The sequence below is a fragment of the Heloderma suspectum genome, chromosome 2 (genome assembly GCF_057233095.1).
Source record: "Heloderma suspectum isolate Gila_16-S chromosome 2, 16-S_ref, whole genome shotgun sequence".
Lineage (NCBI taxonomy): Eukaryota > Metazoa > Chordata > Lepidosauria > Squamata > Helodermatidae > Heloderma > Heloderma suspectum.
The window spans coordinates 95,258,827-95,273,420 of record NC_139459.1 but is presented as its reverse complement, the minus strand read 5'-3'; the positions used below and the strand labels follow the sequence as shown (position 1 = coordinate 95,273,420).

Sequence of the window (14,594 nt, the reverse complement as noted above, 5' to 3'; positions counted from 1 at the left end):
GTCGAAGCCCAGGTCGCTCTGTGGAATGCAGAGATGACTCGGGCGGTTGACACGATCGCACCCAAGCGCCCTCTCCCTCTGAGCAGAGCCCGGCCAGCTCCTTGGTATACACCTGAGCTGAGGGCAATGAAGCAAGAGGGGAGACGGCTAGAACGCAGGTGGAGGAAAACTCGTGCTGAGTCTGACCGAGCACAGGTAAGAGCCCACTATCGAGCCTACTCTGTGGCGGTGAGGGTGGCAAAGAGGCAGTTCTTTTCCACCAGCATTGCATCTTTTCAGTGTCGTCCAGTGGAGCTTTTCCGAGTGGTTCACGGCCTGTTACATTCTGGGCCAGGGAGAGAGACGGTGGAACCCTCGGTAGCACGCTGTGACAAGTTTGCGCGGCACTTTGAGGATAAAGTCGCTCAGATTCGTCATGAATTGGACACCACCATTACTGCAGTTCCATTGGTAGAGGCGTTCAGAGCACCGTCTGGTCCAGTTTTATTGGATGAGTTTCAGTTACTGAGGCCTGAGGATGCGGACAAGGTGCTTGGCCAAGTCCGATCGACCACTTGTGTGCTTGACCCTTGCCCTTCATGGCTTATTAAATCAAACAAGGAGGGGTTGTCCGGCTGGGTCCAGGAGGTTGTAAATTCCTCCTTGAGAGAGGGAGTGGTGCCTGCTGCTTTAAAAGAGGCAGTAATTAGACCACTCCTGAAAAAGCCTAACCTGGACCCAGAGGATGTTAACAATTATAGGCCAGTGGCCAACATCCCCTTCCTGGGCAAGGTGCTTGAGCGGGTGGTTGTAGGACAGCTCCAGGCACTCTTGAATGAAACGGATTATCTAGATCCATTTCAATCGGGCTTCAGGCCTGGTTTTGGAATGGAAACTGCCTTGGTCGCCCTGTGGGATGACCTCTGCCGGGAGAGGGACAGGGGGAGTGTGACCCTGTTGATTCTCCTGGACCTCTCAGCGGCTTTCGATACCATCGACCATGGTATCCTTCTGGATAGGTTGTCTGGGTTGGGAGTTGGAGGCACTGCACTACAGTGGTTCCGCTCCTACTTGGATGGCCGATTCCAGAAGGTGGTGCTGGGGGATTATTGCTCTGTGCCATGGCAATTGTGCCATGGGGTTCCACAGGGCTCTATTCTATCCCCCATGCTGTTTAACATCTACATGAAACCGCTGGGGGAGGTTATCCAGAGGTGTGGGCTGAGGTGCCATCAATATGCGGATGACACCCAGCTCTACCTCTCTTTCTCATCAAAACCAGGTGAGGCAGTGGCTGTTCTGAACCAGTGCCTGGGCACGGTAATGGACTGGATGAGGGCTAATAAACTGAAACTCAATCCAGACAAGACGGAGGTACTGTTAGTGGGTGGTTCGTCTGCCCGGCTAGGTGATATTCAACCTGTTCTGGAGGGGGTTGCACTCCCCCTAAAGGATCAGGTTCGTAGTTTGGGGGTGCTCTTGGATCCAGAACTGTCACTTGAGGCACAGGTGAACTCAGTGGCACGGAGCACTTTTTATCAGCTTAGGCTGGTATACCAACTACGCCCTTATCTGGACAGAGATAGCCTAGCTACAGTTATCCATGCTCTGATAACTTCTCATCTGGATTACTGCAATGCGTTATACGTGGGGCTGACTTTGAAAACGGTCCGGAAACTTCAGCTGGTCCAAAATAGGGCAGCAAGATTGTTAACAGGGACTGGCCTGCGAGCTCATATTACGCCAGTACTTTTCCAGCTGCACTGGCTGCCAGTCCATTTCCGGGCTGATTCAAAGTGCTGGTGTTAACATTCAAAGCCCTTAACGGCTTGGGGCCAGGTTACCTGAAGGATCGCCTCCTCCCATATGTGCCTGCCCGGACCTTAAGATCATCATCAGCGGCCCTTATCTGTGAGCCCCTGCCAAAGGAAGTGAGGCGGATGGCTACTAGGAGGAGGGCTTTTTCTGTTGTGGCACCCCGGCTCTGGAATGAGCTCCCTAGTGAGGTTCGCCTGGCGCCTACATTGTACTCCTTTCGGCGCCAGGTGAAGACCTTTTTATTTTCCCAGGCATTTTAGCTTTCTAAATTTTTATCTTTGCTGTTTTAAATCTGTATTTTAAACTCCTGTACTGCTGCTAGGTTTTATTGTGGTTGTATTGTTATATTGTGGTTTTAATGTTCTATATATTTTAAATTGTTTTATTGTGTGTTGTTTGGTTTTAGTTTTTGTGAACCGCCCAGAGAGCTTCGGCTATTGGGCGGTATAGAAATGAAATGAAATGAAATGAAATGAAATGAATGAATGAATGAATAAATAAATAAATAAATAACCAAAGAGATACGAATATGCTGGACAGAGCAATCCTATGGGGATTGATGGTTGCCTCTGAACCCGGGGGCGACCGCCTATCCATTGCAGGGCAGGAGGAGTGGTGAGGAGTGCATCTCCTCCACGCTCCTGCTGCCCTGCTTTTGCGGCTACGGGACCTCGGAGTGCAGGGCAGGGAGGCCGGAGGGCACATAGGAAGTGTCGTACCAGCACTTCTGACCTCCCCACCCCGCCCCCAAGAATACCCTGTTTTCCCCGCTCCACGCTGCTCTTCTGAGCACAGGGCTGATTTGTGCTGCCTATGAGGCAGTGTGGGAGGGGGTGCAGGTCAGTTCCCAGGAACTGACCAATCCTATGACCATCTAACCGCTGACTAGCGGCCATAGGATTGCACCCTTATTTGCATGGATTTACACAAGTTGCAGGATTAAACTTCTCTTGGGGCAACATTTGGGTTATCTTGGCACAAAATCTGAATTTTGGCCCAGAATATATACAACCCTAAGAACAAACCTCTTACCTAGAAGGATAGAGCTGTGCCTAATATGGCCTCACTTCTGAACAGGTCTTAAACTCTATAATAGGGAGCTTGCTTTGCAGTTATATTACATTATCTCCTGGTACAGTAACAAAGGAGTAAGGTATAGTGTGCCCACATCCACCAAAGCCTAAAAATTAAATGATCCTCAGAACATGCTAAAATTAGAAGTGGGAATTTCTCCCAGTATCTTTGCAGGAGATGTTTTCAGCTTGAATACAAATCAAAACAAGAACATACTTTATTTATTCCACCAGAGTACTACATTCCAGTCCTCCTCAGTCTTCTGGTGAGGCAAAGTTCTAGGAAGGTAGAAATATGTCTTGCCAATAAATTCTCACCATTGCTAACTAAATGGCATGTATTTGTTATAAAAATAGCGCTATGTACTATAGTGATGAATTTATTTTGAAAAATATAATCAGAAGAAGACTGTAACCTTCCTGGAAAAGCTCAACACATCTTTCCACCTTGGGACTCTCGTCCGTTGACATAAGGTAAACAAAGTGTGCTCTGGCTGATTTAGACTTAACTATTGTATTGTTTATTAACTGGTTGTATTGTTTACTGTGGTTTTAATGTTTTATATATTTTGTATTGTTTTATTGCGCGCTCTTTGGTTTTAATTTTTGTGAACCACCCAGAGAGCTTCGGCTATTGGGCAGTATATAAATGAAATAGATAAAATAAATAAATAAAAATATAAATAAATAAATAAATAAATAAATAAACAAACAAACAAACTATGATGTCAGAAGTTACTTACGGTTTTCCTCCAGGGATTCCAGCCAGATTTGGAGGGATACCGGGTACTCTCATATGAGGAGGAGGATCAAACCCAACCTGATAATGAACAAATAGATAAATCTCAAAACTTGCTGATCAGTTAGAAAAAGCACTCTCTCCACCTCAGCTCTCTCACTGGCTACCTTAGAACAGAAAAATGAACATTTGTAGAAAACATCATTTTAAAAGCACTTAAAGACTAGGTATTGCCCCTAAACCATGCAGACTGTTCACAGTTCAAATATATTGTACTTCGTATCTCGTGTAAATGTAACAGTAAGCACCTTGTTTAAAACCCGATTAACATGAATCTGTAGGCCAGTTAATACTTTGCCAAGGCATGCAGGAATTGAAGTATATGCACGCATGCTCCCATTCTGTCATGGCAAATTATGCCTACAAGATGTACATGTTTACAGATGCAGAAACTTTGGTCCCAAGTTACACATGATAATCTTTGTGAGGATGGAGGAAAAGCATAAAAAAGCTCAAAGCTCAGTTCTATAACCCAAATACATGTACAGCCTATATGCTGGGAGGAGACAGGTGTGGGGAAAGGAGCAACACGCATTACTAAATAGTTTTCAGACACAATCCCCAAAATGTGCACTGAATAATATCTGTGCAACTTCTACTTGTTTCATTGTGCCGATGTTTCCAGTGGCTTTTTGCCCAATGTGATACTGTTCCACCTGAGACCAAGGTGTAATTTCCACATATACACACGTGTGTGTGCGCGTGCGTGTGTGTCCACACACACACACACACACAAAATGCTTATCAGAGGTGGGCAACTTGTGGCCCTCCAGATGCTTTTGGTCTTCAACTCCCATCATCAGTTAGGGCTGATGGGAGTTGTAGGCCAAACCATCTGGAGGGTCACAAGTTGCCTACCCCTGAGAGAAATACAAAGGCTAGAGACTAGATGGAAGTTTACAGCCTTTTTTGAAGCCCTTGAAAAACCACATAGCTGGCCTTGTTGTTGTTAACACTAAGCCACAGTTGATGTTATGAAAATGAGGTATAGCTATATGGAAGGTTAGGGTTAGCTTGCACTTCCATTTTAGATTAACCATAGTCTGGCATGTCATCTGGACCTTGACAAATTGTTTCAAGTAGCTGTACTTAAGATTAACAACACTGTGGGGTTCAGACAACACAACTGAAGTTAAATCTCAAATGGAAACTTCTGATTTCCTCCTTGGGGCTGTGCTGGAGGAGAGGGGAGATAGAAGATGGAAAGAGCAAGCCCAAGGCTAACAAAAGTTTGTTCGCATAACATTAAACCCTGGTTAACTAGCATTACATATGAATACAGCCACAAATTCACATGAACTTCATTGGATTACGACATTTTCAAATAAGGGGAAAGGTACTGTACATGTACCACATGTCAAAGCAGTCAAACCTCCATTGTTGTTATATCCTAAGAGCTGATAATGCTCAATGGAACCCACAGATTTCTCTCAGTGAAACACAACTCCCTCCAGTTCAAACTGCAAGCCTACCATGGGGGATCGCCCATAGGCGACCACAGCGGCTGCAGCTGCAGCAGCACTCATTTGGGGGGACATGCTGTGTAGACTGGCGTAGGCGGCTCCTGGACTGGTCAGCTCTCCGTTCATGCCAGCATGAGGTACCATTCCAAATGGAGCAGGGTACGGCCCAGGTACAGCGAGAGGTGTTCTCAATCCAGCAGCTGCAGTACAATGAGATAATGTATTTATGCTTAGCAAACGTATCTCTATATCTCTCCCTACAAACTTCTTTGCATGTAGTCCAAATCATGCTGAACACTACCTTCCACTGCACCTGCATAAACTAGCATTGTTATCTACATATTCACAGAACCCAACAGAAGGGACTAGAAGGCGGGCCTAGGGCAGCCGAGCCTCCCAGCCTCGCCCCCACCCCCACCCCCAACTAGCAGGCAACAAAGAACACTGCTGCAGTCAAGGCTGATTGATGGACAAAGGAGAAAGAGAGGTGCAGCCTTTCCTTTTCTGAAGCAAATAATATGGGTTAGCTTTACCAAAAGTAAGAGTTAAATTCTGTAAGTATTCTATTACTTTTATTTTGCTCAATTACTCTTTCTCAGATTGTCTGTTATTGAAGCATACGTATGACTGTGATAAACTCACAATATAAACTGTAGTATCTTTTCACTTTATCTTTTGCCCATTAAAATAAGCAGACGCCCATGAAAAGTAGGTAACGTTAATCACACCCTGATTACATTGAGCTCAAAACACCAAATCTAAAAACACTTCTAGGGTCGTAGTGGCTCAACCACACTACGAGCAAGAAGGATCTTGGAATTGTTGTCGATCACAAGCTGAATATGAGCCAACAATGTGATGTGGCTGCAAAAAAGGCAAATGCTATTTTGGGCTGCATTCATAGAAGCATCGCTTCCAAATCCCGGGAAGTACTAGTTCCCCTCTACTCAGCACTGGTTAGGCCTCATCTGGAGTACTGTGTCCAGTTCTGGGCACCACACTTTAAGAAGGATGAAGACAAACTGGAGAGGGTTCAAAGGAGGGCAACAAAGATGATCAGGGGACTGGAAACAAAGCCCTATGAAGAGAGACTGAAAGAACTGGGCATGTTTAGCCTTGAGAAGAGAAGACTGAGGGGAGATATGATAGCACTCTTCAAGTACTTGAAAGGTTGTCACAGAGAAGAAGGCCAGGATCTCTTCTTGATCATCCCAGAGTGCAGGACACGGAATAATGGGCTCAAGTTACAGGAAGCCAGATTCCGGCTGAACATCAGGAAAAACTTCCTGAGTGTCAGAGCAATACGACAATGGAACCAATTACCTGGGGAGGTGGTGGGCTCCCCCACACTGGAGGCCTTCAAGACTGTCAGGGATGCTCTGACTTGGATTCCTGCATTGAGCAGGGGGTTGGACTCGATGGCCTTGTAGGCCCCTTCCAACCCTACTATTCTATGATTCTATGATTCTATGTACATATCCTTCTTTTGCATTACTTTTCATGACTGGCCAAGTTTCATACATTTAATGTCAGACTGACTACAGTTAACACTCAATAGCCCAAGGTGTCATTTTGCATTTGTCATGATGTACATTTCAGCAAATATTAGCTGTCTCCATCTCAAGTATGGGATAATGGAATCTGAAAGATCTAGCACTACAAAATAATGATGAGAAACTCTAGAGAGTTTTTCTACTAATAGTATTATTTGAGAAGGGAACAAATCACACAGAGAACAAACATGTCAGAAAGAAACAGTTATACAAGACAGCTGCTAAGAATGGGAGCTTTTAACCCATCAGGTCTTCTAAATCAATAGACATATGATAACCACACCAAAAGTATATGAGTAATAATTAATCAAAGGATGACAAAAAAATTAGCATTACCAGCTTGGTTGACCAGAGGGTCCATTGTTGGAGGCTTGCCAAGGCCTGGACGATGGCCTGGCGTAGCACTAGTTCCTGGAGTTGGCACATCACTTCGTGGAGTTGGTGTGCTGGATTTCAGAACTGGTGTGCTGGCTTTTTCATGCTGGTATCATTAAACAATTAAATGAGTATTGTTTTTAATCCAGGCCATATTACACAATTCATCGCAACAGCAGCTGGGATATTATTACTTACTACCTACTCCTCCTGGCCAATTTTTCTAAAATCCAAGCAACATTAACACTATTAACCTTCCCCATTTCTGCCAAACAGGCAAGACATATAAAATGCATTAATTGTATTCTTTATTGGCAGGAGCTGGTATTGATTAGATAATTGTTCTTTAACATTTTATCAGCTACTTTAATTTAAATACAACAGCTGCAATTACTCTAAGACAATGTGCTCTGTGGACCATGCTAATAATATAGGATGGAGCTACCTGTCAATTTAAAGTTGTATGTAGTTATTCTGCACATACACAGAGATGAGATTCACCTACTCTGATGTAAATACACCAGATAAATGCACCTATAAAGAAACTACACACAGAGGAGTGCACACTCACATGATTGCAATCTAGTGTTGCAGTCTTGTAAAACCATACAAACTCTTGCTCATGCACACACGTTCTCCCTCAACCAAATGCATACACAGATATATACATCCACTTGATCACACACACTGGCTTGGGTCCCCCCACTCCCTCCTATAGCAAGTAGCTATGAACTGGAGCAGAGCAGAAATCCTTTGCACATATTCTCATGGGAACTTGCCATGTGCCAAGTACCTTACAGTTAAAGTTTCACAGGATGTGCGAGAGCTTTCTACATCTTTCCATCAGGTGGACTTGCCAAGTACCTTACAGTTAAAGTCTCATAGGATGTGCGAGAGCTTTCTACATCTTTCCATCAGGTGGACTTGCCAAATTATATCTGGTAAGAGTCAAGGGACAGATTTCTGTTTTGCTCTTCGTACACATGAAAAGATATTAAAGCAAGATTAAAGCTGGAATCCTGTGCATGCTTATTGGAAAGTAAGTCCCACCGAACCAAGTGGTACTTACTTCAAGTAAACATACATAAAATTGGTCTGTATGTGTTCAGAAACAGGAGCAAGAAATGATCCTAGGTAAAACAGTGTTCCTCCATCAGATAAGAAGTAGATATCCATATACTTTGTTGGCAAAATGTCAAACAACCACACATTTAAGAACTGAACTTTTTCAGTTCAAGTAATTGAAGGCCATACAGTAGGAATCATCCATCCATATAGGTTCCAGCAATGATCTTAACAATACAAGATGGAATCTTCGGGATCCTAGCGCCTGTGATATGTATCTAATAATGTCAAATATTAAATATCACAAATTAATCCAAAAGCCAAAGGTTTAAAACGGAGATAATGTGTGACTGAAAGTTTATTTGACAGCTATACCCTAGAATGCTTTAGTTACCTGTTCTAACTTTAAACAAATTATTTTTATAGTATTGCAATCACATCTCAGTGAAACCAGAGGGCAACATTCCTATTGGCCTAGACAGAGCTGGATTTAAACAACTGTTTGATTGGAAGGCAATTAATTTATTGCTTGCATTTATTACTTTTACATTTTCTTTGGTATGGGAAGCTGCCTAACAGAACCACCTTCCAGAGTATAAAGGCAACCACTTGAAGACTACAGCTTACATTTTGCATTAGTCCAACAGACAAAGTATTGGGGCATACAAATTAGCACATTTTAATCTCTGCTCAGTTACATTATTGGGACACATGCATGAGCAGCAGCCATCCACAAGAAACGATTGCAAATAAAATCCAAGCTGAAATCACAATTCCGTTTGCGATCTTATTAACTGCATCTGATTAATATAGTTCTTCCATTTAACTCCACACACATGCGTGCACGTGCACACACACTCCACCCAAGTCATGAAGTTCTCAATTCCCATACAGGGCAGTAATAAATAATGATGACTTTTAGTCATCAAAATGTAGGACACCGGACAGACCATATGTAAGGGAAATACTCACCAAACCTATTTCTTTGGATTTCATGGAAGTAGAACTCCCTGATGAGGCAGTGGATGCTGGGCTGCTAGAGGCATCTTTCTTCAAGAGGCGATTTTTGTCTATGCCATTCTCACGTGGTGAATGAGCAGGACTTGCTCGTGGAGATGAAGGGTCCTAAGTGAATTTGACCGGGGGGGGGGGACACACAAAGACATTACTGAGTAAAGCATAGTACAACAGAAGAAGAGAAGGAGGAGGGAGCTTTATAATTTGAGATGCCCTGAGTTAAAGGCACAGATTTATTACAAGTTATCCCTTCAGGTCAGTTTAGAGACATTTACCATATGGCCCAGGAGATAGTGAAAAAAGACCCATGGTTTGCATGGTATAGTGGAGCATTTAAAACCACTAAGAAAAATATTTACCAAATTTCAGGCCAATCTCCCAGAATTAACATGACAAATCTAACTGTGTATGTATTGTTAGAGACTAAATTCTAAAAAGGCACCTTCTAAAGAGCGTGGGACAATGCAACAGTAACAATGTAGCTTTCCATTCCCCACAAATAAGATTTTTAAATGGTTCAACGTCAGCGTAATCCATGAGAGCAAGCTCGGCTGTCAGAACTGCCTCAAAGAGCCTTGTTTTCCAGTGGAATACTTCCTGTATCCTCGCCGTTCACACTGCCCTCTAATATCTCCAAAATATACATAATTTATTGATCTACTATCATGGTCATGATAAAGTATTTCAAAAAACAATCCTTGTTTTCTGTTTGCACTGAAAACAGTGCAAACTGTTTCCATCCTTGCACTGTTTATCAAAACATAAAAACAACCAGAGAACTCCACAGTGTTTTTTCTTCATTCTCTTCCTTTTAGCCAACCAAGCCCAGACAAATATCAGTTCTCACACAGTGTACACACAGATAAAGTACTACCAAACTATCTCTATGTTGTGGTGAAAGTATGCTGGCTTCTGCAGCTTGTGGTACATGGGAAATAAGTACTACCATATCCCACCCTACTGTCTGGCTCTCCTGGTCCAAGAGAGCCATTAACCGCAGGGGGGACCAATGCAGACGTTCTGCAGGAGATACACAACAGCAGCCCATAACTCTCAGGGACATGATAGAGAGCTGTAATCACCTACTCCCCCTCCCCATTTCCAATTATATTAATACAAATGCAAAACAATTTACCTCATTAGACACATCCACAACTAAGTTGTCATCACTTTTGTCCCCGTCACTGTCCTAGATTTAAAAACAATGTTTATTTCAGTCAGTACGCTTGACTGTAAGCCATCTATTCACTGTAGTTATAAAAACAAAACAAAACTCCAGTCAGATACATTGCACGTTCAGGACACTGGCCATTTCCACTGGAGTCTACTTTCCTTGCCTTTTCTAAGCAAGACCTCTTCCTGCTTCAAAATATTTATATTAAAAATATGGAATGTGAGATACGTTATAATTCTCTCTCTCTCTCTCTCTCTCTCTCTCTCTCTCACACACACACACACACACACTCACACATACAAACGAAAGATATAGCTAACTCTAGGAATATTTAAGTAAAGGTGCCACTTTGGCAAACCATTTTCTCCTGTGAGATTGGTAAATTAATTCATGCAATCTTCTATATATATATAAAAGTCAAAAATTGTGTGTGTGTGTGGCTGGCTGCAGGGCCGTCTGTAACGTAGGGAATAAGGGGGAGCTGCCCTGGGTGTAATCACACTGTAGGGGCCCAATGAGCCTGCCATTTGGGCCCTACAGTTGCTACCCCTTTTACTTCACATTCTCACTTGCCAGAGTATATGACAGGAGTCACTGGGTTATATTATTACTTTGTTTATACTTTCCCTTACTAACAAGTACACCCTCTCAATCATGCTACAGGCCAGGTTTCTGATTTCAGCTATGAGTCATCCTATTGGCCATCTTTCATTCTATTGGTCTCTCTCCCATTCACTCTGACTTCCTTCACCTTGGATTGGCTGGCCGCCGTTTGTTCCCTCCCCTTTTCTCATGGCTTCTTTTCTGACTTTGCAGAGCATTTAGTTTCTCTCCCCTCTTCCTGCAATATCCAGCAAGGAAGCCTCTGTTGAACATTTTAATAGTGGTATGAGATTCAGTGTGGATTATATTGCAGTAGTGCTTACAGATTCAGTCTCTTGCATTTTTAGTAGTGTTTTTTATTCAATCTGCTCATTATAATTGTTGTGCTTTTTTAATCAAGTCTGGTGGATTCAACTTTTCACCTTTCTTATAGGGCCTTTCAGAGAAGTGTAAACCTATCTTAATGTGTTTCTAACAAATAGTGCCTATGACCAAATTACATCCCGGGCAATGCCGGGTATATCAGCTAGTGTGTGTGTGTGTGTGTATATATATATATATCTTCTATTACTCTCTTCCCATTTCTCAGATTCTTAGGAAACAGCTAGAAAGTCAGTAACTGCAGATGCAGCTGGAAATTTAGCAAAACCTTTGAACAATTACTTGAGCTTTCAGAAGTGGGACGGGTCTGTCCAGATGATACTCATCCTGGAAACTTTTTATGTGACAGTATTATGAATGGGCCTCAAGCCCGTGTTCCTTCTCTCCTAACATTTTGCACTTGAAACTTAATTTATATTATTTACATTTATTATCCACTGTTCCTACTCAGTGCATCTTACAAATAGTTCCAGGTGGTCTCCCATCCATGCATCATACATGTCCAGAACTGCTTAGGTTTGGCAGTAGGACTGTATCATGGGCCTCCAGGCCTTCTCTGGGCCAATGATGTCATATCCTATTAGTAATATGATTGTTACTCTTTATTCTGATAAACAAAATAATCCATTAGAAAGAAAAGGTCATTTAAGTCCAGTTCAGACATAACAGCAAGCTCAGTGCAAGCACACCCTGGGAGTAATGAGGCTGCTGCCAATCTGGCAGCATTTCAGATGAAGGCAGTAAGAACAGGGGGAGTGGGATAAGATCTAGCAATCATAAATAATGAGGCTGAGTTACTGACACTACCATATACAAAGTACAAGTGAGGCTGTTCTTAATGTTCACACTTATGTGTACATGACCCCATGAAGCCTAACTATGCAATTTCTCCACTCATCTGACAAAAAGTTAATCACCTTTGATAGATGTACTTACATAGTGGCTTGAATCCTTATCATCCACTTTTCTTTTTTTCATGTCATTGGAATAGTCAGGCCCATTCCTGCGTTTATCTGTGCTCCGCAGGCTGTCTGAGGCCAAGAGTGAATTACTCTGCAAATACAAGGTCATCAGCATTTACCTTGAGGATCCGCTTGTACCCATTCCCTAAGCCAGAAACGGATACATGATACTCTTGCAATCATTTCTAGAAAGCATATAATTGTTATTCATATTTTATTCATTATCTTTCTACCAAGTACTCATGCCAATATAACCATGTTTCAACACTTAAAAACACTAAAAGCAGAGTCTGATTCCTGCAAGGCGGCAGTCTTCGAAAGACGCATACAGTACAGCGGTGTTTGTGCAAGCCAGCGTAATCCAAAGCTGGTTACTGTATAGATTCTCATTCAAGTGATTCATATTGGGAAGAAATTATGGTGGAGACACGACTCGTTTTTAAAAAAAAATTCAACCAAGCAGAAAGTATTGGTGCATATGAAAAATAATTAGAGGATGACTTAAACTTCTATTAATTTACCATCTGTATTAAACTTTGCTTTACTGATTATTAATAAGTTACTGCCTCTCTAAGTAAAAACCAAGTGGAGATTTGGCAAAAGGAAGAAAGAGGCAGAGTCCAGGGCAGCTGATCTGATGTTTGGAGTATTTTGTTTAGGCCTCTGTTGGAGTGGCTCTGGATCAAAAAGTCTGATTTGTTTGCATCTCCCTATGCTGTAGCGTAACACACAGCTGCTTAAAAGTGTCAAAATTGGTATGCAGATCAGATCATAAGTTAATAAAACTTGAGGATTAACCTATGTACATATATAAAGAATTATAAACATTAGATACACCAATAAGCAAGGCTAGCCCCAAATGTTTTGCTGCCTGAGACAGAGTAGCAAATAGTGTGTGAGTATGGGTCCCTACACAAAGTCAAGGTACATAATGCTCAAGGCCAGTCAACTTATTTTGTCAAGTGAAGAAGAATTGCACAATCATCTCTCCCCTATTCTGGCAGTAAAAATACAATAACCATAAATTAAATAACTAACAATTTGTTGCCCTTTCATAACACCCACCATCAGGTGCCTGTCAGCCACCTTACTCTGCCTAATGGCAGGGCCAGCACTGAATATAAATATAAAGCAAAACAGCTGTACTACTTTAACTAAAACAACAACAGGCAATGGTTGTTCTCAGCCAATTTTCTGCTAACACTTTTTTTTTAAGTTCCAACATAAAATGCATAATGTGAAAGGAAGGCCAAAAGACAAGAGCAAGGCCTAATCTTGTCCACAATCTACAGGCTACTTTCTTTTAGATAATGCTAAGTACAAACTGTTGACCCAAAGGGGAAGAGAGGCATTTTAGATATTTCTGGGTCACATGATAATTTGACATGCCTCCAGTTCTCATCTTCCCTCCAGCTAAAGCATTATACATGTCACAATGGGCTCTTTTAAGTTCAGGATTAGCATATACAAGAAGGGCAATTTGTTCAATGGTGTGTTAATGCCATGAACAATGCTGAATGAAGGGTTGTGGGGGGGCAGCAGAGGAGGCTTTTTTCACAAAGAACTGACAAGCCTCATTTCTAAAAGTCATCTTTACAAGACAGCATAATGCCAGCACACTTTTTGAGATCTATAAAAAAATCCACCACCACCACACTACTTCAAAGACCATATTTATGCATATTCAAATTCACTGATACCTGGTAGCAAAACAAAAAGGTAGCAATACTATTCGAGTGAAGAGCTGCCCCCCACCCCCAATAATGGAGACCAAACAGTCTAGGAGCTTTGTTATCCTTATACACCAATTCTTAACAACAAGGAGGAAGGGGGTGGGGAGATAAGACAAACAAGAGCACCTAAAGCAGTCTGAAGTTTCTTCATGACTCCTGGAAGTAAGCTCCAGCCTCTTATTTCAGACTATTCAAGCTCAACACACACTGGGGATCTGATACAAAGCGCATGGGCGGGCCTAATGAAATCCAGTAAAAAAGCAGCTCATAGTCCTGTCTTTACCACAGTGTTTTGTGGCTCAAAAGGTAGGTTTGTTGGATCACTGAACTCATTAGCCTGAGACAGAGGTTGATTAAAAAAAAAACTAGCTTAATCAAGGAAACTAGGAAGGCAGCCGGAGAGAATTTGGAAAGAAATATTAATTTCACGCGTTGAAATGGCATTTAATACTAACAGACACATATACACACGCACTTTACAGGATGTTGGCTGTGTGTGTGTGTGTGTGAGTGAGAGAGAGAGAGAGATCTAAGTTTGTGAAAGATCCATGGACCAAGAACACTTTGTAAAAACATTCTTTAGACACTTTCTAAAGAAG

At 42.3% G+C, this 14,594-nt stretch overlaps 1 protein-coding gene across 4 annotated transcripts in view; it reads right to left on the bottom strand.

Annotated features, from left to right (window-relative positions):
* The window catches only part of TLE1 (TLE family member 1, transcriptional corepressor), an 88,881-nt gene that overhangs the window by 13,991 nt on the left and 60,296 nt on the right, over positions 1-14,594 (bottom strand). For all 4 annotated transcript variants that reach the window (XM_084834237.1, XM_084834235.1, XM_084834238.1 and 1 more), the window contains exons 9-14: positions 12,237-12,353; positions 10,278-10,331; positions 9,098-9,250; positions 7,022-7,166; positions 5,142-5,332; positions 3,614-3,690 (exon numbers count right to left, since the gene is read on the bottom strand). In XM_084834237.1, coding sequence (XP_084690363.1) covers positions 3,614-3,690; positions 5,142-5,332; positions 7,022-7,166; positions 9,098-9,250; positions 10,278-10,331; positions 12,237-12,353 — 737 coding nt within the window. The remainder of the gene's footprint in view (positions 1-3,613; positions 3,691-5,141; positions 5,333-7,021; positions 7,167-9,097; positions 9,251-10,277; positions 10,332-12,236; positions 12,354-14,594) is intronic.